The 25,000-nt window shown below is 39.1% G+C and overlaps 1 protein-coding gene across 1 annotated transcript in view; it reads right to left on the bottom strand.

Moving 5' to 3' along the window:
* LOC130076198 (carbohydrate-responsive element-binding protein) overlaps window positions 1-25,000 on the bottom strand; it is a 62,946-nt gene that overhangs the window by 1,358 nt on the left and 36,588 nt on the right. The window contains exons 9-17 of the mRNA XM_056241191.1: window positions 22,549-23,173; window positions 21,469-21,542; window positions 17,310-17,532; window positions 15,641-15,738; window positions 15,434-15,553; window positions 13,218-13,345; window positions 6,110-6,233; window positions 3,765-3,894; window positions 666-763 (exon numbers count right to left, since the gene is read on the bottom strand). Coding sequence (XP_056097166.1) covers window positions 666-763; window positions 3,765-3,894; window positions 6,110-6,233; window positions 13,218-13,345; window positions 15,434-15,553; window positions 15,641-15,738; window positions 17,310-17,532; window positions 21,469-21,542; window positions 22,549-23,173 — 1,620 coding nt within the window. The remainder of the gene's footprint in view (window positions 1-665; window positions 764-3,764; window positions 3,895-6,109; window positions 6,234-13,217; window positions 13,346-15,433; window positions 15,554-15,640; window positions 15,739-17,309; window positions 17,533-21,468; window positions 21,543-22,548; window positions 23,174-25,000) is intronic.

Raw genomic sequence — 25,000 nt, forward strand, 5'->3', positions numbered from 1 at the left:
TAGCCGAGGGATGAATGTCATTGGCTGTAGCCGAGGGATGAATGTCATTGGTTGTAGCCGAGGCATGAATGTCATTGGCTGTAGATGAGGGATGAATGTCATTGGTTGTAGCCGAGGGATGAATGTCATTGGTTGTAGCTGAGGGATGAATGTCATTGGCTGTAGCCGAGGGATGAATGTCATTGGTTGTAGCCGAGGGATGAATGTCATTGGCTGTAGCCGAGGGATGAATGTCATTGGCTGTAGATGAGGGATGAATGTCATTGGCTGTAGCCGAGGGATGAATGTCATTGGCTGTAGCCGAGGGATGAATGTCATTGGTTGTAGCCGAGGGATGAATGTCATTAGCTGTAGCCGAGGGATGAATGTCATTGGCTGTAGCTGAGGGATGAATGCCATTGGCTGTAGATGAGGGATGAATGTCATTGGCTGTAGCCGAGGGATGAATGTCATTGGCTGTAGCCGAGGGATGAATGTCATTGGCTGTAGCTGAGGGATGAATGTCATTGGCTGTAACTGAGGGATGAATGTCATTGGCTGTAGCCGAGGGATGAATGTCATTGGCTGTAGCTGAGGGATGAATGTCATTGGCTGTAACTGAGGGATGAATGTCATTGGCTGTAGCCGAGGGATGAATGTCATTGGCTGTAGCTGAGGGATGTATATCCGTGACTGACAGCCTGGATGGCCTGTTCGGGAACCAGACTGGGATCTGAGAGGATTGATGTGGAGGTGCTGAGCAGACGGAGTGAACTCAAAACAGCTGGAAAGAGAGAGGGAGAGAGAGAGAGAGAGAGGGGGGGGGGGGGGGGGGGGGGGTTACAACCCTTTATTAAATAATTTTAAAACAATTAATAAACATACACTTTACTCAACACATTTAGCAAAAATGTATTCACCATCCTTTAAGCACATTTCTTTATAATTCCATACATTTTCGAATTCCGCTATACTCTTAAGTTTTATAAAATAAATAAAAATAAAAATTTAAATCTTACATTCATTAAAACTCTTAAAAACTTGTACTACATCCCGACCTACATTTTTTCCTTTCTTGTCAGATAAATAGCAATTTTCGCTTTTCCAATAACTAAGTTAACAATTTGCCATTTTTTTCTTTCTTTTTCCAAAACTTGAGAGAGAGACTTTGACTTTTAAGGTCTATTATTTACAAAAAGTAAAAAAAAAAAAAAAAAACACATTAACTTTTCACATTAAAAATGTTTCCAGGAGAAGAGAAGAAAAAAAAAGAAAAAAAAAAGAAGCAGGTTCACATATATTGGATATAAACACACTGGTGTGGTCAGTTCAATTCTGTATTACTATCAGCGATGGGTGAAATGCATCACTAAGTAATTTAATTACACCTATTTTTCATGCAATTGCATTAAATACTGTATAGAGAGTATAGAAAAATTCTATATAAATATAAATATCACTATCAAAATTTAATTTCTAATGATAAAATGTATCCTTTTAATTTAACCTTCTCCCTTTAAATACGTCGGTCAGTTCAAGAATAATTTATGCAATTTTATGTTATTTATTATTAAACGGAATTAACAGAGCCTGACTGATATGGGATTTAGAAAGTAACTAGTAATAAGAAGTAATTTTTAAAGAGATTAATTAGTACAGTATTATAATTACACTATCAATTCAATTAGTAGCTAGTAATTAATTACTTTAAGTAACTTGTAATTTTGATCAAACAATTTAAGCCTTCGTGAGCATAAGAGAATTTTGAATGGTAGTGTATATATTGTTTTGTTATTATTTATATAACATCATAAGGTATAATTAAATGCAATAATATGATACATTTAACTATTAATCAACACAGCCATGACGTCTAGGCTGAAACAAAGCAAAATTTGGGCTGTCAGTGAAAATGTAATAGACGTCTAAAAACCATAGCCCAAGAATAGACTAGCCATCAATTAGATAGCAATGAAATTAAATGAGTGAAGAAATTAAACCAAATGCCTTGTAATCACTGTTTACTTTACTTACAAACCGAGCATGCATTTCTAGCAGGTGAAAATACCGTATATACAGGTGAAACTCAAAAAATTTGAAAATGGTGCAAAAGTTCATTTATTTCAGTAATTCAACTTAAAAGGTGAAACTAATATATTATATAGACTCATTACATGCAAAGTGAGATATTTCAAGCCTTTATTTGTTATAATTTTGATGATTATGGCTTATAGCTTATGAAAACGTTTTCACAATATTCCAATTTTGAATTTGGGGTTTTCATTAGCTGTAAGCCATAATCATCAAAATTATAACAAATAAAGGCTTGAAATATCTCACTTTGCATGTAATGAGTCTATATAATATATTAGTTTCACCTTTTAAGTTCAATTACTGAAATAAATGAACTTTTGCACGATATTAAAATTTTTCGAGTTTCACCTGTACACCTGCACACATCTCCTTGTGCGAGTGAAAGGCTGGCGCTACGGTGACTGTGCAGTCTGAGGGTGAACAGGTGAACAGGTGTGGAGGTGAACAGGTGTGGAGGTGAACAGGTGAACAGGTGTGGAGGTGAACAGGTGTAGAGGTGAACATGTGTAGAGGTGAACAGGAGAACAGGTGTGGAGGTGAACGGTGTGGAGGTGAACAGGTGTGGAGGTGAACAGGTGTGGAGGTGAACAGGTGAACAGGTGTGGAGGTGAACAGGTGTAGAGGTGAACATGTGTAGAGGTGAACAGGAGAACAGGTGTGGAGGTGAACGGTGTGGAGGTGAACAGGTGTGGAGGTGAACAGGTGTAGAGGTGAACAGGTGTAGAGGTGTGGAGGTGAACAGGTGTAGAGGTGTGGAGGTGAACAGGTGTGGAGGTGAACAGGTGTAGAGGTGAACAGGTGTGGAGGTGAACAGGTGAACAGGTGTGGAGGTGAACAGGTGTAGAGGTGAACATGTGTAGAGGTGAACAGGAGAACAGGTGTGGAGGTGAACGGTGTGGAGGTGAACAGGTGTGGAGGTGAACAGGTGTAGAGGTGAACAGGAGAACAGGTGTAGAGGTGTGGAGGTGAACAGGTGTGGAGGTGAACAGGTGTAGAGGTGAACAGGTGTGGAGGTGAACAGGTGAACAGGTGTGGAGGTGAACAGGTGTAGAGGTGAACATGTGTAGAGGTGAACAGGAGAACAGGTGTGGAGGTGAACGGTGTGGAGGTGAACAGGTGTGGAGGTGAACAGGTGTAGAGGTGAACAGGTGTAGAGGTGTGGAGGTGAACAGGTGTAGAGGTGTGGAGGTGAACAGGTGTGGAAGTGAACAGGTGAACAGGTGTAGAGGTGTGGAGGTGAACAGGTGTGGAGGTGAACAGGTGAACAGGTGTAGAGGTGTGGAGGTGAACAGGTGTGGAGGTGAACAGGTGAACAGGTGTAGAGGTGTGGAGGTGAACAGGTGTAGAGGTGTGGAGGTGAACAGGTGAATAGGCTTGGAGGTGAACAGGTGAACAGGTGTAGAGGTGAACAGGTGTGGAGGTGAACAGGTGTGGAGGTGAACAGGTGAACAGGTTTGGAGGTGAACAGGTGTGAAGGTGAACAGGTGTGGAGGTGAACAGGTGTAGAGGTGAACAGGTGTGGAGGTGAACAGGTGAACAGGTGTAGAGGTGAACAGGTGAACAGGTGTAGAGGTGAACAGGTGAACAGGTGTGGAGGTGAACAGGTGAACAGGTGTAGAGGTGAACAGGTGAACAGGTGTAGAGGTGAACAGGTGAACAGGTGTAGAGGTGTGGAGGTGCTGGACACTCACTGGGTCTGAGCGCGGGCAGAGAGCAGTGCTGGTCCAGCCAGGAGAGAGTGCTGCGACACAGGTCATCCACACTCGCTGTGGACACCATACCGTTAAACGACTCGAACAGCGGCTCGATGATGATGCTGAACTACGGGAACGGCTTCCGCTCAGGAAAATATGAAGATGTGGACGACTTGCATTTTAACAGAGTTAATCCTGCTAATAGGACCAGAACAGATGTTTTGGATGCTTAAAGGGTTAGTTCACCCCAAAATGAAAACTCTGTCAATAATTACTCGCCCTCATGTTGTTCCAACCCCGTAAGACTTTCGTTCATCTTCGGAACACAAATTAAGATATTTTTGATTAAATCTGAGAGCTGGAACACTCCTCCATAGGCTTCTAAGGGATCGAAACTGGCCGGCCCAAAAGTTATTAAAGACATCGTTAAAATAGTCCGAGTGACTATAGTGGCTCAACCTTAAGTTTATCAAGCGATGAGAATACTTTTTTTGCGCATAAAAACAAACAAAAACAACGACTTTATTCAACTATTCATTTCCTTCTCTGTGGGCCTCGAGTGAGTTATCGTAGTGTTACAGCGCAGCGCTTCTGGGTTATACATCACATGCAGGCTTACTATTGGCCGACGCTGGTCATGTGTGTGATGTGAAAGTATTCTCGTCGCTTGATAAACTTAAGGTTGAGCCACTATAGTCACTCGGACTATTTTAACGATGTCTTTAATAACTTTTCTGGGCAGGCAAGTTTCAATCCCTTAGAAGCCTATGGAGGAGTGATCCAGCTCTCAGATTTAATCAAAAATATCTTAATTTGTGTTCCGAAGATGAACGAAAGTCTTACGGGGTTGAAAAAACATGAGGGAGAGTAATTACTGACAGAGTTTACATTTTGGGGTGAACGAACCCTTTAAGGCGAGACACTACAGGCAAACACATTGTATATATATATATAAATCACCTGATTTATATAACATTCCTATAAACATTGACAGTATTTTCTGATTGATGGAGTGATAGACAATCCCCTCTGTAAAAACCTTTGACTTTAACATGTCAACAAAATGAATTTATCCAATGTTCAGATTTCTGTTCTGTAAATGTATGCAAATGCGTGCATATTTAATTTAGATAATGCCTAATTTGCATTATTAAACATAACATTTCAGAAATCTTATTATGTACAAAATATAAGGAATTCTTAATGTAATCAATCAACAGTTGCTGGGTAGTAAATGATTACATGTAATCTGGATCCCCTGAAATAATAAAATATCAAGTTAGGTCAATAAAATTAAGCTAATTATAATAATAAATTAATAATAATATTAAGTTAACTGTTCTCTGATATCGGTAAATGGTCACATGACATGCAGTTAAACAAATAAAATATATTTTTATCTTTTTTAAAGTACAGGTGAAACTCGAAAAATTTGAATATGGTGCAAAAGTTCATTTATTTCAGTAATTCAACTTAAAAGGTGAAACTAATATATTATATAGACTCATTACATGCAAAGTGAGATATTTCAAGCCTTTATTTGTTATAATTGTGATGATTATGGCTTATAGCTTATGAAAACCTTTTCACAATATTATAATTTTGAATTTGGGGTTTTCATAAGCTGTAAGCCATAATCCTCACAATTATAACAAATAAAGGCTTGAAATATCTCACTTTGCATGTAATGAGTCTATATAATATATTAGTTTCACCTTTTAAGTTGAATTACTGAACTTTTGCACGATATTCAAATTTTTCGAGTTTCATCTGTAAGTGTTTTGTTTTGATTGTTTTTATTTTAAAATTATAAAAAATTTCGGTAACACTTTACAATAAGGTTCATTAGTTAACATTAGTTAACTACCTTAGTTAACATGAACTAAGAATGAACAATACTTCTTCAGCATTTACTAATCTTAGTTATTAATCCCAACATTTACTAATACATTATTAAAATCAAAGGTTGTGTTAACATTAGTTAATGCACTGTGAACTAACATGAACAAACAATGAACAGCTGTATTTTTATTAAGTAACATTAACAAAGATTAATAAATACGGTAACAAATGTATTGCTCATTGTTAGTTCATGTTAGTTAATACATTAGCTAATGTTAACTAATGAACCTTATTGTAAAGTGTGACCAAATTTTCTCTGAATGGCAGCCATTCAATGGCATTATAAGGACTCACAGATAATTCAATAAAAATCTTTGTTTGTGTTTATCTGAAGAAAGAAAGTCATGTACATCAGGGAAGGAGAGTAAATGATGAGGGAGTTTTCATTTTGGGGTGTTTATGTTTCAGATTAGGAAGAGACACAAAGCTTTGTAGGATACAATCCAGAACTTCCAGTTCTGCAGCGTTTGAGCCCTCACATACTCTCTGAACTTCTCTCTCATGTGGTCGAATCGCTGTCGTGTTATTGGGACGCCTGTGGCCGGAAGCTGCTGCTGACACACACTACACACAAACAGTTCATATACAATCACTAGAGATGCACGATATATCAGCCACCATATCAGTATCGACCGATAGACCAACGATACTTTTGCGTCATCGAAGGGTAACGCCCCTTTTTGGGGGAAAACAAACGGATTCCCCTGAGAACAGAACTCGCTCTAGATCTGCTAAGTTTCTTGTGTTTTGCCGGCCGAGGACCGTGAGCGGTATTTAAAGAAGCTGCTGGATACAGGGTTACAGAGGTGTCCCTTTGAAATGGTCGAAAACTGGATTAATGACCCCACGCAGTGGCCAAATATGGACTATTCAGACATCTACCAATATCTCATGGAATCACCAAGTAAGTAGCCTATTTTTTTTGTCATTAACACTCACAGTATGACAAACTAGACGATGAGGCCATGTCACTTGAATCATATTTAACTTGATTTAAGCTATTTAGATAGTTTTGTTGTCGACTAGCTATACTATACTGTTGAAATAGTGGCAGGCTAGGACTAAAGTAGACTTGGCTGGTTTCTGCTTGTGTCTAGAAAGTGCTAGCTAGGACTTTGAAAGTTGTAAAAAGGTTTACAGTGTACGGCAAAATATGTATCGGACCAATGTATGTATGTACGGGGCTATCAATTTGGATGTTGTAACATTACGCTATCCTATCTAGCCTAGAAGGCTTGATCTACTGCCGTTCGTTTTGTTACATGTAGCCAAGAGCAGTGGTCGTCGAAAAGTCTTATAGGCCTAAAGCACTTTCTAGACACAAGCAGAAACCAGCCAAGTCCACTTTAGTCCTAGCCTGCCACTATTTCAACAGTAAAATCAGTTAACAGCCAAGGTAGCGTGCCTTGTGAGAGCTAATCACGTTAGCTGCTAGCAGCTTCGTCTTTCTAACTAGTATAGCTAGTCGACAACAAAACTATGTCAATAGCTTAAAATCAAGTTAAATATGATCCAAGTGACATGGCCTTATCGTCTAGTTCCCTTTCGAGGGAACTCGAACTGCGTCGGTGACGACACTAGGGGAACGCCCTTCAGCGTAGCGCGTCTGAATTCATGAATGAAATCGAATCCAATCCTATTGGCGTTGCGTAATGACGTAGCGAGTGACGGCATACACGGATGTGTACAAAGGCACGCCGGCACAAGCAAAGTCAGCTTTTTGCTATTCAGCAAGCGCTCTGTGTATGTGTGGAACAATCTGTCCTATTTGGTGTTGTATGTCCTGTTTAAGTCTGCATTGCAATACAGAATCTAGTAGCTCGGATCTCGCGTTTGCCGAGGCAACGCTTAGATTACGAGTGTACTTTGCAATAAGATTCTGTGTCTGGGATCTCGCGTTTGCTGAGGCAGCGCGTGGGTCTAAGGTTTGCCTTGCAATTCAGAATCTAGTAGCTCGGGTCTCGCGTTTGCCGAGGCAGCGCTTAGATTTCAAGTGTATTTTTCAATAAGATTCTGTGGCTGGATCTCGCGTTGCTGAGGCAGCACGTAGGTTTTAAGTTGCCTTGCAATACAGAATCTAGTAGTTCGGATCTAGTGTTTGCCGAGGCAGCATAGGTTACGAGTCTACTTTACAGCTTCCTGTGTGGGTGCGAGGCATGAACGATCAGCTCCTGAGGGTGCTGGCTGTGTTCATTGAGAAAAAAAAAAAAAAACTCGCCGCACACGTCCGTTTCGGGTGTCTCAGCCTCGCGCCTGTTGACTTTCTTCTCGAGAGATGAAAGGCAAATTTATTGTGTATGACTCGAATCTCGCGTTTGCTAAGGCAGCGCGTTACGGGTCTGCAATAAAATGGACACACGCGATCTGATAATTATACTGTTGTCTTTCTTCTCGAGGGATGAAAGCCAAATTATAACGTCTCGAATCTCGCGTTTGCTGAGGCAGCGTGTAGGTTACGAGATTGTTAAATTAAATATAAAACAGTATTCTGGTGTTTTTTTGGCTGCATTTATTTCCTACAGCCTACCATTCAGACCGTGTTTTCACTTATCCAGTGGTATGGCTGCATTTAATTCCGAGGAGTTAAAGAAATTAAAAGTCATATCTGACTTTAAAACTTGGTTAGATATTTTAATTTAGCCTACCATCTGAAGGAGAGTATCGCTCTAGAGGTCCCCCTTAGGAAATATATATATATACTGTATATATACATATATTTATATTTATATATATATATTAATATCTGAGCTTCGGACTCTAGGCGGTGCTCTTGCCCAGAGCCTTCTGAGAAGACGGATCTGAGGACCGTCCCCCCCCCCCCCCCCCCCCCGAGAGAGAGCGATTGTGGTCCCCTCTCTCGCCGGGCCCTGGCGTCAGTATCCCGCCGTCTTTGACGCTTCGGGACACGCTAGCTCCCAGCGAGCACACACTGGTCTGTCTGCCCCAAAGGCTTGCAGTCAGTCAGTGTTCGGGTTCGCACACTGTGGGTCGTTGTCGGTTTTCCCCTGCCGGTCTTCCGCTTCAGGGTGCCGTCAAGGACTTGCGCAAAATACTGGACACCAGCCCCGAGGGCTGAGGCATGGCAAAATTTCGCAGAGGCATGGCAAAAACTTCACGAACATTTCTCCATGGGTCCTGCACACTGTCAGAAATTGGATACAGGCTGCGGTTCCGGATCCGCCCACCAAGGTAAGTATCAACGGGGTGGTTTGGACTGCAATAGATCCACAGCAGGGTCTGGTGTTGGAACAGGAAGCTCACTCGCTGCTGGAAAAAGGGGGCCATAAAGGTGTTCCCCCACCAGTCAGGGGGTCCGGGTTCTACAGCCGGTACTTCATAGTTCCAAAAAAGGATGGAGGGTTGCGTCCGTTTTAGATCTGAGGCTTCTGAACCAGTCTCTGAGGAGATTCAGGTTCAAGATGCTCACTATTATCATTGTGAGTCAAATCCAATCCGAGGATTGGTTTGTCACGATAGATCTAAAGGACGCCTACTTTCACATCTCCATCCTTCCATCTCACAGGAAGTTCCTGAGGTTCGCTTTCGGGGGCGAAGCTTACCAATATCGGGTTCTTCCATTCGGCCTCACCCGCCCAACGAACTACGTTCTTGGGGGTGGTATGGGACTCAACGACGATGCAGGCACACATGTCTCCTACACGCGTCGAGTCCATATTAACCACACTAACCAGGGTGAAGCCAGGCCACACCATCACAGTAAAACACTTCCAGAGGGTGTTGGGTCTCAGGGTAGCAGCGTCCAGTGTCATACCTTCTGGCCTGCTACACATGAGAGCTTTACAGTGGTGGTTGAGAGCCAAGGGGTTTTTCCCGAGGGGAAATCCATTCCGATTGATAAGGGTTACGCGCAGATGCCTTCGTTCCCTATCAATTTGGAAGAAGCCTTGGTTCCTGTCCCAGGGTCCCAATTTGGGAGCGTTATGTCGCCGGGTATCTATTTCGACAGACGCCTCCCTCACGGGCTGGGGCGCGGTTATGGAAGGCTGCTTTTCGAGAGGTCACTGGCAGGACCATCATTTCTCTTGGCACATAAATTGCCTGGAAATGTTGGCAGTGTTCCAAGCTCTGGGGAGTTTTTTGCCAGACCTCCAGGGTAGCCACGTTCTCGTGAGAACCGACAATACGTCAGTGGTGTTCTATTTAAACCGCCAGGGGGGTCTGAGGTCGCGCCCTCTGTGCAGACTGGCGCATCAGATCCTCCTGTGGTCCCAGCGGAGACTGTCGTCTCTCAGGGCGATGTATGTCGCGGGGGACCAGAACCAGGGAGCAGACATGCTGTCGAGGCAGGGGCTGAGGCGCGGGGAATGGAGACTCCACCCTGAGGTGGTGGAGTTAATATGCGAGAGGTTTGGCCCAGTGGAAGTGGATCTATTTGCGTCTCGAGAGACGACACACTGTCCACTGTGGTTCTCCCTCACACATCCAGCCCCGCTGGGGTTGGATGCCATCGTGCAGACGTGGCCGAGGCTGCGTCTGTACGCCTTTCCCCCAATCGCTCTGCTCCCAGCAGTTCTGGAAAGGGTCCGTCAGGACGGGGTCAGCCTACTATTTGTAGCCCCATTTTGGCCGGCCGGCCACATCATCCTGCTTCTGGCGGGCCCGCCATGACAGATCCCTCCGAGGAGGGACCTGTTGTCTCAGGCGGGGGGCTCAGTTCTCCACCCTCGGCCCGAGCTGTGGAAACTGTGGGTCTGGCCCCTGAGGGGGCACAGTACCTAGAAGCCGGCCTGTCAGCAGAAGTGGTTGAAACTATACTCACTTCCAGAGCTCCCTCCACAAGGAAGTTATACGGCCTTAAGTGGAATGTTTTTTCCATTTGGTGCAGAGAGCGTGATTTGGACCCAGTTCACTGCCCAGTGGCTTCAGTGCTGGAGTTTCTCTAAGACCGCTTTTCTGCCGGGCTTACCCCGTCCACACTCAAGGTTTATGTGGCTGCCATTGCGGCATTCCACGCTCCTCTGAGTGATGGTCCTCTGGGGAGGCATCACCTGGTCGTACGTTTCCTCCGTGGAGCCTGGAGGATGAGACCTGCGACTCGCACCAGGGTTCCCTCTTGGGACCTGGCAGTGGTTCTCGAAGGACTGGCCGAGGCCCCCTTCGAACCATTGGAGTTGGCTGAGGCCAAGAACCTTTCATTTAAGGTGGTCTTTTTGTTGGCCATTACTTCTCTGAGGAGGGTAGGAGATCTCCAGGCGCTCTCTATTTCCAATGGGTGCTTGGAGTTTGCTCCAGGCAAAATTAAGGCCATCTTGCACCCCAGGCCCGGCTATTTGCCCAAGGTGCCATCTAATGTGGCACGGCCTTTGGTTCTGCAGACATTTCATCCTCCACCTCATGTGACGGCGGACCAGTTGCTGGTGTGTTTTGGGTCGCCCAAAAAGGGGCTTCCCGCCTCTAAGCAAACCATCAGCAACTGGGTCGTTCAGACTATTTCCCTGGCCTATCAGGTGCGCAATTTGCCTTCACCTATGGCTGTGAGGGCTCACTCGACCAGAGGCATAGCGTCTTCTAGAGCCCTCCTTTCAGGGGTTCCTATTCATGACATATGTGAGGCGGCTGGCTGGGCCACTCCGCACACATTCATGAGGTTTTATAGTCTGGACCTTCCTTCTACACCCGGTGCACCAGTGCTTTCGTCCTAGGTTGTGCCTGAAGTCAGTTTCACACTAGGATGAGCAGGGTTCGTTGTGGTATAGTGGGTATCTCGTTCCCCTAGTGTCGTCACCGACGCAGTTCGAGTTCCCTCGAAAGGGAACGTCTCGGGTTACGTATGTAACCCTTGTTCCCTGAGAAAGGGAACGAGACACTGCGTCGGTTCGCCACACCTCACCCTGCTTGGAGCACTTGCTTCATAGCAAAGAGCTGACTTTGCTTGTGCCGGCGTGCCTTTGTACACATCCGTGTATGCCGTCACTCGCTACGTCATTACGCAACGCCAATAGGATTGGATTCGATTTCATTCATGAATTCAGACGCGCTACGCTGAAGGGCGTTCCCCTAGTGTCGTCACCGACGCAGTGTCTCGTTCCCTTTCTCAGGGAACAAGGGTTACATACGTAACCCGAGACGTTTGTCATACTGTGAGTGTTAATGACAACAAAAAAAAAGGCTAACGTTACTTACTTGGTGATTCCACGAGATAGTGGTAGATGTCTGAATAGTCCATATTTGGCCACTGCGTGGGGTCATTAATCCAGTTTTCGACCATTTCAAAGGGACACCTCTGTAACCCCGTATCCAGTAGCTTCTTTAAGTTTGTGCCATTTTTGCTATCAAGAAACCTTGCAGATCTGTTCTCAGGGAAATCCGTTTGTTTTCCCCTAAAAGGGGGCGTTACCCTTCGATGACGCAAAAGTAGCGTTGGTCTATCCGATATATGTTATCATTATCGGCCAGAAAAGAAAATTTGGCCGATAAATAATGGATTATTTCCTTCAGCACACTTGATGGTTTAGAATTTCTTGAAATATGATTGAAATCACTTCAAAAAAGTAAAATACAGTTAAATGCAACATGTACAGCACAAGTCTGTCATATCGGCTACATAAAATTATAATGAGAACATCATTATGATTGTGTGCTCGGGACATGGATTTGAATGGTGAGACTTTTGTTTTTGCAATCAGGCTCTCGAAAATTATATAAAAATTTGGATTTAGATTTATCGGCCAATATATCAGTTATGAGCTTTCAAATATACAGGTGAAACTCGAATAATTAGATTATCGTGCAATTTCAGTAATTCAACTTAAAAGGTGAAACTAATATATTATATAGACTCATTACTTTTTTCATTACATTACTCATCAGCTTTGCCTACTGATTTAAAACTAGAGACCGATGGCAAAGCTTTTAACAGAGGACTTAAACAATGGCTAAAAACTAAACAGCAGTGCTCGCATGAATAACTAATGATATTCTCTGACTCTGATGCTTCTGCTTTATAATTTATGTATGCAATTTGTTTTTTCTTTTCTCTGTAATTATATGGTATATTTTAGCTATCCTTTTCTGTTAGTATTTTTAGTATTATTTTGCTTACTAGTTTTGTTATTGTATTTTATTTCCAAAAGCCTCCCGTGGACAGGTGTTGAAAATTAGCATTTGTGCTAAAACACTTAAACAAATGCATATGGTTCGTCCAATGTAATTGTATGTCCATGTCAAATAAATAAATAAAATAAATAAATACATGGAAAGTGAGATATTTCAAGCCTTTATTTGTTATAATTTTGATGATTATGGCTTACAGCTTATGAAAACCCCAAGCTGTAAGCCATAATCATCACAATTATAACAAATAAAGGCTTGAAATATCTCACTTTGCATGTAATGAGTCTATATAATATATTAGTTTCACCTTTTAAGTTGAATTACTGAAATTGCACGATATTCAAATTTTTCAAGTTCCACCTGTAAAGAATGATCAGTTATCTGTAATGTTTTCAAATCGGTGCATCCCTAACAATCCCCACCACACATTAATGTTGAAGTCTCATAATGGTAACGCAGCTGAAGCGCACTCACTTGATGGCAGAGTTGAGCACCAGGATCTCGTCTCTCAGTCTCTGGGCCTCCTCGTGGAGTTGAGCTCTCTCCTGCTGCATCTTACTGATGTACTCCGCTGTCTTCTGCAGGGTGGTGGCCTTACTGATCTGAGACCAGTGGGAACGAGAGTACGAGCGTTAGGCTGAGGTTGAGGACGCACGACTGAAAATAGTGAACCTTATGAGACTGTAATCATCTCTGTATGCGTTCAATCTTAGTGAAGCTGAGGGTTGCAAACAGCATCAATCTGAAGTAACAGAAGCTAAAATGCACGGCTAGTCTTTTGGTCCCTTGTGAAAAAGAAGCACACTTCTGCGTCCTTTAATAAGAGTACTTGTCATGAAAATAATATACAGTAGTCAACATTTGAAGTGGATCAAAAAAGTTCATCAAAGTTGTCCTAAGACAAGAACGGGTATTGTTCAAAACTCAATATAACTTTGACGAAAGGTTTTGATCCACTTTAAATTAAGCGCGAACTGAATGTAATGTTTTCCGACACTTAAAGGAATAGTTCATCCTAAAATTAAAATTTAGTCATAATTTACTCACCCTGGTGTTGTTCTAATGTCTTTCTTTTTTGGACCACAAAAGGAGAATTTTTTGCGCTCAGTGAATAGCGACCGGCATCAAGCTTTAAAAAAAGATGCACAAGTATCACAGAATGATCCGATGCGACACGTGTCCCATACTCCAAATGTTCTGGGGGTTTACGATAGAGTTTGGTGAAAAACAAACCAAAAATTGTATGTATTATACAATCGCTATTATAATGTACAATAACTATATACTGGTCGCTATTCACTCCCATTATAAGGACAATAGTGAGCGGCCCGAAAAAAAGAAAGAAGGACATGCGGCATTAGAACAACACCAGGGTGAGTAAATTATGGCTTAGTTACCCCTAAAATGAAAATGATCCCTTTAAATTGCATGTTGTTTTCAAAAATGTACTTTTAAGATTTGAAAAAACAAGTGCATATTGATATGGCCCAAAAAAATTATCACGATAAATTTTTTATATCAGTCGATATCGATAATTATCACGATAAATGTCAAATCTTTATTTCTTTCAAGTTTAAAGGCAGATTTTTGCTCCTAAGTGAAAGTTGTAGAAACCAGAGCGTTAATTGTGGTTTTAAACTACTCTTTATTGTCAGAACATATCATGACAAACACTTGCCAAACACGAGAACATTTCACAAATCTGAGGTAGAACATCATTTGTCATTTTTCCTTAACAAAATAAATATCTGAATAGAAAAACATATTTCTTGGTTTCTGCATGTGCTAATGGGGGATATTATTAAGTCTTGAAACTGGTTTGTGTTGCCTGACTTTGATGGCCCGTATCTTCAGCACAGTTTGCAGTGCATGCTGCAATATTAATATTACATGTTTTGTCTCGAAATGCATATTTGACAGTGAGTTGACAGTAAATCTGCATCCTAACTCAAGCTAATACTACTATGTTAAATTTATGTTCATTAACAAAAAAAGTAACATCTGTTAAAAAAAATGTAACTACCACATTTGTATTTGGCAAAATGTAATATTCTTAGTTTTATTAAAATGAACCTATGGTCATCCAGTATCATGCATTTACATCATGATAACCACAGATAAAGCCAGGCATAGCCTATAAGTTAGCATCTCACTATCATGGCAAAAAGTAACTTTATGGTTTCTATGGTATTTGTATGAAAAAAAAAGTAGCCTAAATACATTATTAAATACTGTAATTATATTCCATTAGTCATTTAAAACATTGTCTAATACAATTCAATATGTATATCCCACATTTCATGGTGCAGTTAATATTACTAGGCTAACCTTACAGTAAATCCATGGTAAATGGATTCAGTATCAATTCATATTCTGACTGTATCACACTGTTTCTCCTGTTTGTCAGCGCTGTTTCATCTGCCTTTAAACTGGTTTATATCACTGAGACATTAGTGTTCTTCGCTGAACTCAAGCGCTTCTCACTGGATCTCGTGAGCGAGACGATCAGAGTAAACGCGTCTGCTCTACTGAGCTCGTTCAAATGAGTTTCGTTCCGCTTTTGGCGCATAAACATTATCGAACATTTATCGAACTCTTGATATCGTTTTATCGAGAAAAAGCAAGCTGAAAAGCAAGCACACTTCTTTTTCTCAAGCGCTGACTGATGTAGTCACTGAAGTGAGTGTTACCTTTATACTCGGCTGTGAACTGAGAGTGGTCACCAGACTGTGAAGCGTGTCAAAGCCGAGCTTGATGTTGAACCGTCTCTTCTGCTCGGCAGAAATGTGTGTGATCCGTCGCGTGTCTGTCTGTGAAAACAACACGACATAAGCGACACAACATAAGCCGAAGGGTTATAAAACAAACATGCACAGCGGGTGGATTTGTGATTTTACTCTTGTGGACTCCATCTTGGCTTTTCCAGGTAACTCCTCCGGGTTTTTCTCCGGTGGATTCGTAGGTGACGTCTGCCCCATGTTTCCTGAAAAAGTAACTAAAACACACAAGACATTTGTATGTAAGCTTATTTCAACCACGGCATAAAAAAAATTAAGAAGGTAATCACGACTTTTTCGGTAACACCGAATTACTGTTCATAAGACTGACATGACACCTTCATAATCATGACATGACATATGTCATGAATATGAAGGAGGGTTTATGCATGTTTATGACAACTGTCATTAAGTGTCATTCGCTCAATTATGACATTTTTAATGCAAATATGACATTGTTTGAGATGTCTTTGTTATGACACCTTGACATAAACCAATACATCATAACCTGTCAGTGTCTTTGTCATGACAACTTGACATTACTAAGACAACACAACCTGCCATAAACATGACATAGCAGATTAATTATCAAACTTAAGAAACCACTTAGCTTTATGGGGTAACATTACATTGTACAGGTGGTTGGATTTGACATTGGCTGTAATGAGGCCATTATAACATTTTAATGACACATTCAAATTTGTACCACTGTAGTTGAGGACAAGAAAAATATTCATGACACAGTTATAATGGCCTCATGACAGCTAATGTCAAATCCAACCACCTGTACAATGTAATGTTACCCCATAAAGCTAAGTGGTTTCTTAAGTTTGATCATTAATCTGCTATGTCATGTTTATAACATATTTATGACAGGTTGTGTTGTCTTGGTAATGTCAAGTTGTCATGACAAAGACACTGACAGGTTATGATGTATTGGTTTATGTCAAGTTGTCATAACAAAGACATCTTAAACAATGTCATATTTGCATAAAAATTTCATAATTAAGCGAACGACACTTAATGTCAGTTGTCATAAACATGCATAAACCTCTTTCATGTTCATAACGTGTCATGTCATGATTATGAACGTGTCATGTCAGTCTTATGCACACCCCTTCAAGTAAAGTGTTACCACTTTTTCTTACTTTTGAAATAAAACACAATGCTTGAGTTATTATCTGTGATAATAATATTAATGGAAATGTTGCATTTTGTAATAGTTATTTTTTTATTGACATTTAGAAAATATCGCAAACGTTTTGCCCAAATTGCTAATGGAAATGCAGCTAGTGTAGACAGCATCAATCATTATAATGCTTTTGATGCGACACACATCCAGTGAAGGCAAATGCAAAGCGTTAAGCGACTAAACTGCAGTGGGCGGGGCCTATGGTGTAATGATGTATAACTATTCGCCGATATCTTCCTCTGGAGGCGGGCATATGCAAATTCATTTGCCTGTGTTACGTCACAGATTCCCCAATATCAAAATGAGCTGTTTTTTAAGCTTGATTACATAAATGCTTTGTTTATAATGAGGAGGACGGTAATGATGATGAAACTTGCAGGATGTTTTAATGGTACAAAGACCTCTTATATGTCAAAAGATAAAGGCAAATTTGATTTCTCATATCATGACCCCTTTAACTTTATCTTTTTATTCCACAAACTTCCATACATTTCATTACTTTTGAAATAAAACGCAATGCTTGAGTTATTATCTGTGATATTATATGGCTGTAAATATGTGTGACGAGATGCATTAAAACCACACAAATCAACACACCTGTTAAACTGGTCCTGTCACTTGCGTGCATTTGAACCGGGGAGAGTTTTTCTGTTTTGGGGATGAGAAGTGGCGTTTGTTGCGCGAGCAGAGATGAAATGGTGTTTCCCTGTGAGGAGCCGCTGTGGCCTGACATGTGTAACGGTGACAGAGGAGCGATGGCTGGAGAGGACCAGGGGGCATTGTGGGAAATCTGTGATCCTCCACGACTGCTGCTTTTTGGCTGTTATGAAAAATAAAATAAAAAAAATGCATTCATATCATCCAAGATATGAAGAGTTATCTGGATGACACCATGTTTTTGGTTATTCATTATTTATGTTGTGTACTTTGCATGTTCAATATTCAAAAGAAAGTCTTTTTAGTGTACTTGAGTTTTCAGAAAAAGTTATGTTACAAGTAAAAAAAAACTAAAATATTGTAATATTTTAAAAGAAGACTCTTCTGCTCACCAAGGATGCATTTATAAAAAATAAATAAAAACCCAGTAAAAACAGTAATATTGTGAAATATTATTAAAATCGTTTTCCATGTGAATAAATTTTAAAATGTAATTATATTCCTGTGATCAAAGCTAAATATATAATTAAAGCTAATTTCTACAGTGTCACTTGTCTAAATGTCTGTCAGTGTGGTAGGGCTGTCACTTTACATCCGAAAATCAATTGCACAATCGATCGGACCAACCAACCAGTAGTATGTTCCTGCACAACCGGAGGCTGCAGTTCCAGGACCCCAGTTCTAGGACCCCAGTTCTAGGACCCCAGTTCTAGGACCCCAGTTCCAGGACCCTACTTTTTTATGACAGCACCACCTACCGAACTGGATGATATAGCGGCGGCAGCGGTTTCAGGACCGCAGTTATAGGATCCAGGTGGTCCACCTATTATCTTAACTCTTGTTAGAAAAATATATTTATATTTTAACAAATAAGATTATAGAATAGAAAAGCTCCTGCAGCAGGTGGATTAGAGCAAGTAGCATCAAGCTACATGACACAATTTAAAATATTAATATTACACTTTTACTTAAAGCTCACTTTAAACCACCATCGAGTATTTGTATCATATTCCTGTCGCGGTTTAAAATGGAATTAAGTTCAAAAAAGATGTTGAAATATGTTATATTTAGCATTTTATATGCTAGCTAGGATGCAATTCATGAAAATTGGGCACTTCTGGAAAAGTTTTTTATTTTTGGCAGGGTGTTAGGTATAGGCCTAAGGTTTTCAAAAAACCATGGATACAAGTTGGGGTGGTCCCCCTAGTGGCAGTTATCCATAAAATCCAAATTGGCCCCCGCCGAAAAGAGAAAAGGTTATATCTCAGCTTCCTTTAGTCTTAAATTGTTGTATAATGTATTTTTTTCTACTTTTTTTGATACAAGGAATCCAATTCTGATATATTCTTCTTATTTTAAGTCCATTTCCATGTTAAATCTATTATCATAGTCATATTTAGCTCAAATAAACTCGAAAAATCTCTGAAAAAGTCACATTGAAATATTATTCCGGCCTCTAGACCCATATTTTTACCTCCAATGTATGCTTTTCTTTGTTGATTGGACAGGACACTATCACTATAGTGTCAAAAATCACATGTTGTGACCAAAAGGACCATTGTTGAGGCTTTAACACAAATAAACCGGAGAAGACGTGAATGACTGCTTTATGAGTGATGATTTCTATTCAAAATAACGAACTTTACAGATTAATAATTTTGCTCTCCTGTCATAAATTAAGAAATTAATGTCACTGCAAACCAGTTTTATAACAGTGGTCAACTATCGAAGCTGGAGTCTTAAATCTTTCTCAGTGTTTCCCCTAGGATTTTTTTCAGGGGGGGGGGGGGGGGGGGGGGGGGCTGCTAGTGTTGCGGAGCGGGCGTGTTACGGATACGTTGTGTACATTTTTTTTGCAATCAAAAAGCATGTCTAATTAATTGAAATCATGTATTATGAATCATTAAACTTATACAACTTTTTTTTTTTATATATATATGAAAAAAAATGTCACACTAATTCTGTGTTGTGTTTTTTCTGGTAATAAAATGAAGCCATAAAACACAAATTTTATCATTTATCATCAATTTTAATCATATGAAATTAAATAAACTTTTTGTCAAATAACTTGCTGCACAATGAGCTTTACTGTTAAAATTAAAACATGGATTATGCCTTAAATTTCAAAATTTATTTGGATTAGTGTTAGTGTATTATTACATTGGGACATATCTAAATGGGCTATATGCACGCATAACTTCCGCGTTTGACGCAAGGATGCTCTTGCGTTTCCGGTTGGGGAGATTTAAAGCGGAGGAAAACCGAGGAAAACGGGATTATGGCAGAGTCTTCAAAATTTACTGTCCTCTCGTCTTTGAAACGAAACTTTAATACGTTTAGATGTAATTTTATATATAGTTATGTTTATTTAATATAATAAACACAGAAGCATAAACAAAATGAGGGGTGTCTGTTTTGTCTGTTTTTGTGACTAACGTTTCTTTAGTATAGCAATAGAGTATAAAAACCAATATAAATTCTCGGTATAGCATTGGACTCTACGATCGGCGGAAGTAATCCAGCATCCTTAGATCTTCAGCGGAAATACCGCCGTGCATAGAGCCCATTCTAATGTACAAAAGTAATATATTTCTGTCAAGTTAAATGGGACTTTTATTTTGACGGGTTGCCGTGAAGACCTTTTGAGTTTGTGTGTTTATGTCATGATGATAGTTTTTCTCAAATGAAGCGGTTAAATGATTACGAAGTGACTTTCAGAGTGGATCTAGAGCCTGGAGAGCCAAAAAAACAGCGCAAGCGTCACACGTGCTTCAGTGTGTGTGTGTGTGTGTGTGTGTGTGTGTGCGTGTGGTAAATGAAACTGCGCGTCGGCGGCACCATTCATTCACACAGAACATGCAGGATTCGTATTTAAATAGTCTTTGTGTTTTAATATTCACACACACTAGTCTACATCGCGATTTGATTTCAAGTGTACTGAACTGCTTTCTATTTATTCCTCAAATTTACAAATTCCGTGAAATTCCGCGTTATACACTAAATTCCTTTTTTATGACTGGATTTCGTCAGCATTTTAGGGGGGGCGGGGGGTCGTTTTGGGGGGGCGGGCCGCCCCCCCCAAAACAATGGTAGGAGAAACACTGTTTCTAATGATGCTCAGTTTGTCCAGATCAAATAAGTAATGAGTGTGATATGTTTTAACGAATAATGAATGTTGAACAACAATAATCTGGGGCCGTCTGTGATCTTTGCCGCAAAAGGGGTTACATGAGTGTTTTTGGTGATCCAGTTCAGTAGGTAGCGCTGAGACAGAAAACTGGGGTCCTGAAACTGCAGCCTCCGGTTGTGCAGGAAAACCCTTCTCCAACCAACACAAGTTTCGAAAAAGAAAATAGGGAATCATTTTTAACTGCCTTTTTTTTTTTTTTTTTTACCAAAAATGTGTTTTAGGTGGACAGATCAATACAGGACACCGAACATGTAGGATGTTGGAAAATAACAAGGTGTTCTGTTCACCAAATGCTATTTTAATATTCGCTATTGCTTTAATGCAAGTGAACAAGCGCGCCGTTATTTGTTGCTTAGTGACGTGTGTGTTCAAGTAAGCCAGAAATGCACAGATTCTGCGATACGCTGTATTTAATATATCATGAGGACTCAGTTGCTAAATCCGCGCAGATTTGTCTTACGCGAACTTCCAGAGCAAAGTGAGTAAACACAGAAACACGCCAGATTGGCTCGTGATTTGACAGCGTTTCCCACCAAAGGTAATTTTTACCCGCATTTGGCGAGTCGAGGTGTTAATCTCAATCCCTGAATGTTGCGCTCCTGTTTGTCATTGTGCTGAAACTTCACGCCAATAAATCATCAGAAATATTGCTGACTTGCGCGTCTCAAGCGCCCTCTTTACGCTTGTCCTAATGCCTGTTAGGTGTCCGTGGATTTGCCTGTATTTGGTGATGAAAATGGAAACGTCTTTAGACATGGAAAATCGATTTTACAATCGATTCAATGAAAACTTACGTCTCAATTGAACAGGATTTATTCACAAAAGTGACAGCCCTTCAGTTTGGTTGTGTTATTTCACTTGTTTTACAGTGTGCTGTGAAGGTTTTATTGAGCTATCAGAGGATCTTACCGGAGAGATGGGTGATGTTGGTCTGTGGCCTTTTAATCCCGTTGAAGGAGCATCAAAACTCAATGATGTTTTTCCTAGAGATATAAAGTTTTTTATTATATTACATATACACTGCCGTTCAAAAGTTTGGGATCGGTAAGATTTTTTAATGTTTTTATAAAGAAGTCTCTTATACTCACCAAGGCTGCATTTATTTGATTAAAAATACAACAAAAAAACAGTAATACTGTTAAATATTATGACAATTTAATGTAATTGTTTTCTATGTGAATATATTTTAAAATATAATTTATTCCTGTTATCAAAGCTGAATTTTCAGCATCATTACTCCAGTCTTCAGTGTCACATGATCCTTCAGAAATCACTCTAATATGATGATCTGATGCTCAATATACATTTATGATTATTATCAATGTTGAAAACAGTTATGCTGCTTCATATTTTTGTGGAAATTTTGTGTCTTTTCAGGATTCTTTGATGAGCAAAAAGTTCAAAAGAACAGCATTTATTTGAAATATAATATTTTGTAACATTATAAATGTCTTTACTGTAACTTTAATGCATCCTTAATGAATAAAAGTATTGATTTATTTTATTTCCCAACGAAAAAAAGAAAAGAAAAATCCTTACTGACTCCGATAAATGCTGTTTGAACTTTCTATTCATCAAAGAATCCTGAAAAAAATTGTACATAACTGTTTTCAACATTGATAATTATAATAAATGTTTATTGAGCAGAAAATCATCATATTAGAGTGATTTCTGAAGGATCATGTGACACTGAAGACTGGAGTAATGACGCTTTGATCACAGAAATAAATTACACTTCAAAATATATTCAAATTGTCATAATATTTAACAATGTTAGTTTTTTTATCAAATAAATGCAGCCTTGGTGAACATAAGAGACTTCTTTTAAAAACATTAAAAATCTTTTTTTTTTCAGCTTTAATACGATTAGCAGAGAGTTTCAGATTTAGTTAAAACCAACACTGGTTCATATAAGCTTTAATTGTTTTGAACATGCTAAACAAATTGAATAAGGCCAAGTAGAAAAAAATGAATCAAACATGTACATACGCTCATGAGATCTGGAAGAGAGCAGATTGGCCAGGCAGCTTGTCTGAGTGGGCGGGGCTACAGATGAGGTCATCGCCATGGGAACCAATGGGGCTCCTCCAGTCTTGTGTTTGTGCTTCCCCCTGCCAGAAGCCACGCCCACTTGTTGTGGCACAGAGAAGCAGTGAGAGAGAACGCCCGACGGCGGAGACACGTTTATGGGCTCGTAACTCAAAGACATGCAGGTGGAAGACGGAAACATCTCAGCAACACTGGAGTATCCGTGTCCATGCTGGGTTTCCGATGGGATCGCGCTCATGGCCGAGCCGGTGTGTGTGATGACCGTGGACGTGGTCTCTGATTGGCTGGATGCATATCTGTGTCTGAGACAGGTTGCCGGGTAAGGATTTTCCTGAGCGATCTCAGTGTTGAATGACGTCGGCTGAGTGTACGGGGTCATGCCGGACGAGAGGTTCAGAGAGGGATGGAAGTCACCGATGTATTCTGCTGTGTGACCTTTGAACTTGGGATCTGAGGGTTCAGGACTGGGGTTGAAGGTCATGTTTGGGGTCTGGCGAGGATAACTGGGTCCAGAAAGGTTTACAGATGAGGACGGCTGGGATGAGTTTTCAGCGGAGAGTGGAGGCTACAAATGAAAACAAACAAAAGTTAAATTATTTGAGAAAGTTTGTGCCTTATAAATTTGGGGAAATTAATTCAATTTTAAAAATTCACATTTCAAGATCAAAATGTTTTAATTAAAACTAATTAATTAATTAAACATATTAAATATAATATAACTATTTATTTATTTCTATTTTTTTATTTAATTTATTATTTTAGTTTTTTGTATACTATGTATGTGAAATGTATACTATGCTTATAACTACGTTAGTATAATATAATTAATATAATACAATATAATAATTAGCATGGTTAAAAGAGTGGTACACATTTCAACATTAAAATCTTAAAAATAAAATACATAAAATTGAAAAATGTAAGATATTAAAAACAAGTTTTTTTTTTTCAGCTGAGAGAGGAGGTAAAAAATTATGAAATTATTTGAATAAAGTTTGTCTTATAAATTTGGGGCAATGTATTGAATTCATATGAAATCTCATGAGGTTAATCGTCTAAAGCATGGTACACATTTCAACAGCAAAATGTTTAAATAAATAAATATTAAATATAATATTTGTATAATAATTTAATTCTTAATATATATTTTTTATTTAATTATTAATAAAATATTGAATATGATTTTTTTTCATATTTTAATGTTGAAATGTATACTATGCTTATAACCATGTTAATATAATATAATTAATATAATACAATATAATAATTAGCATGGTTAAAAGAGTGGTACACATTTCAACATAAAAATCTTAAAAATAAAATACATAAAATTAAAAAATGTAAGATATTAAAAACAAGTATATATATTTTTTTCAGCTGAGAGAGGAGGCAAAAAATTCTGAAATTATTTGAATAAAGTTTGTCTTATAAATTTGGGGAAATGTATTGAATTCATATGAAATCTCATGAGGTTAATAGTCTAAAGCATGGTACACATTTCAACAGCAAAATGTTTAAATAAATAAATATTAAATATAATATTTTTATAATAATTTAATTTAATTCTTAATATATTTTTTTTATTTAATTATTAATAAAATATTGAATATAATTATTATTTTTAATATTTTAATGTTGAAATGTATACTATGCTTTTAACCATGTTAATATAATATAATTAACATAATACAATATAATAATAATTAAATATTTTAAGATATTAAAAAAAATTGTGAAACTCAAAAATTTGAATATCGTGCAATTTCAGTAATTCAACTTAAAAGGTGAAACTAATATATTATATAGACTCATTACATGCAAAGTGAGATATTTCAAGCCTTTATTTGTTATAATTGTGATGATTATGGCTTATCTTATGAAAACCCCAAATTCAAAATTAGAATATTGTGAAAAGGTTTTCATAAGCTGTAAACCATAATAATCAAAATTATAACAAATAAAGGCTTGAAATATCTCACTTTGCATGTAATGAGTCTATATAATATATTAGTTTCACCTTTAAGTTGAATTACTGAAATAAATGAACTTTTGCACGATATTCTCATTTTTCGAGTTTCCCTTGTGTGTGTGTGTGTATATATATACACACAATATTATTAATCAGTGTTCACAAGAGTCATTTGTAGGTTCAAAAGTAAAACTCTGGAATATGAAAAATGGCAGATGAGGGAGTGTTTGAGAATTTTTTTTAAATGTTGATGACATAAGTCGTTTTTCACAAGGCCACTAACTAAACACAGACAAAACTGAAGTAATTATCTTTGGGAAAAAGGATCAAAGACTAAAGACTGCCACATTATTGGGAATGAAAGGTTTTGAGGCAGTGGAAACCGTGCAGAACCTCGGGGTCATTATTGACAGCGACCTAAGT

This window comes from Rhinichthys klamathensis, unplaced genomic scaffold (assembly GCF_029890125.1).
Source record: "Rhinichthys klamathensis goyatoka isolate OS25496 unplaced genomic scaffold, OSU_Roscu_1.1 h1tg000633l_1, whole genome shotgun sequence".
NCBI lineage: Eukaryota > Metazoa > Chordata > Actinopteri > Cypriniformes > Leuciscidae > Rhinichthys > Rhinichthys klamathensis.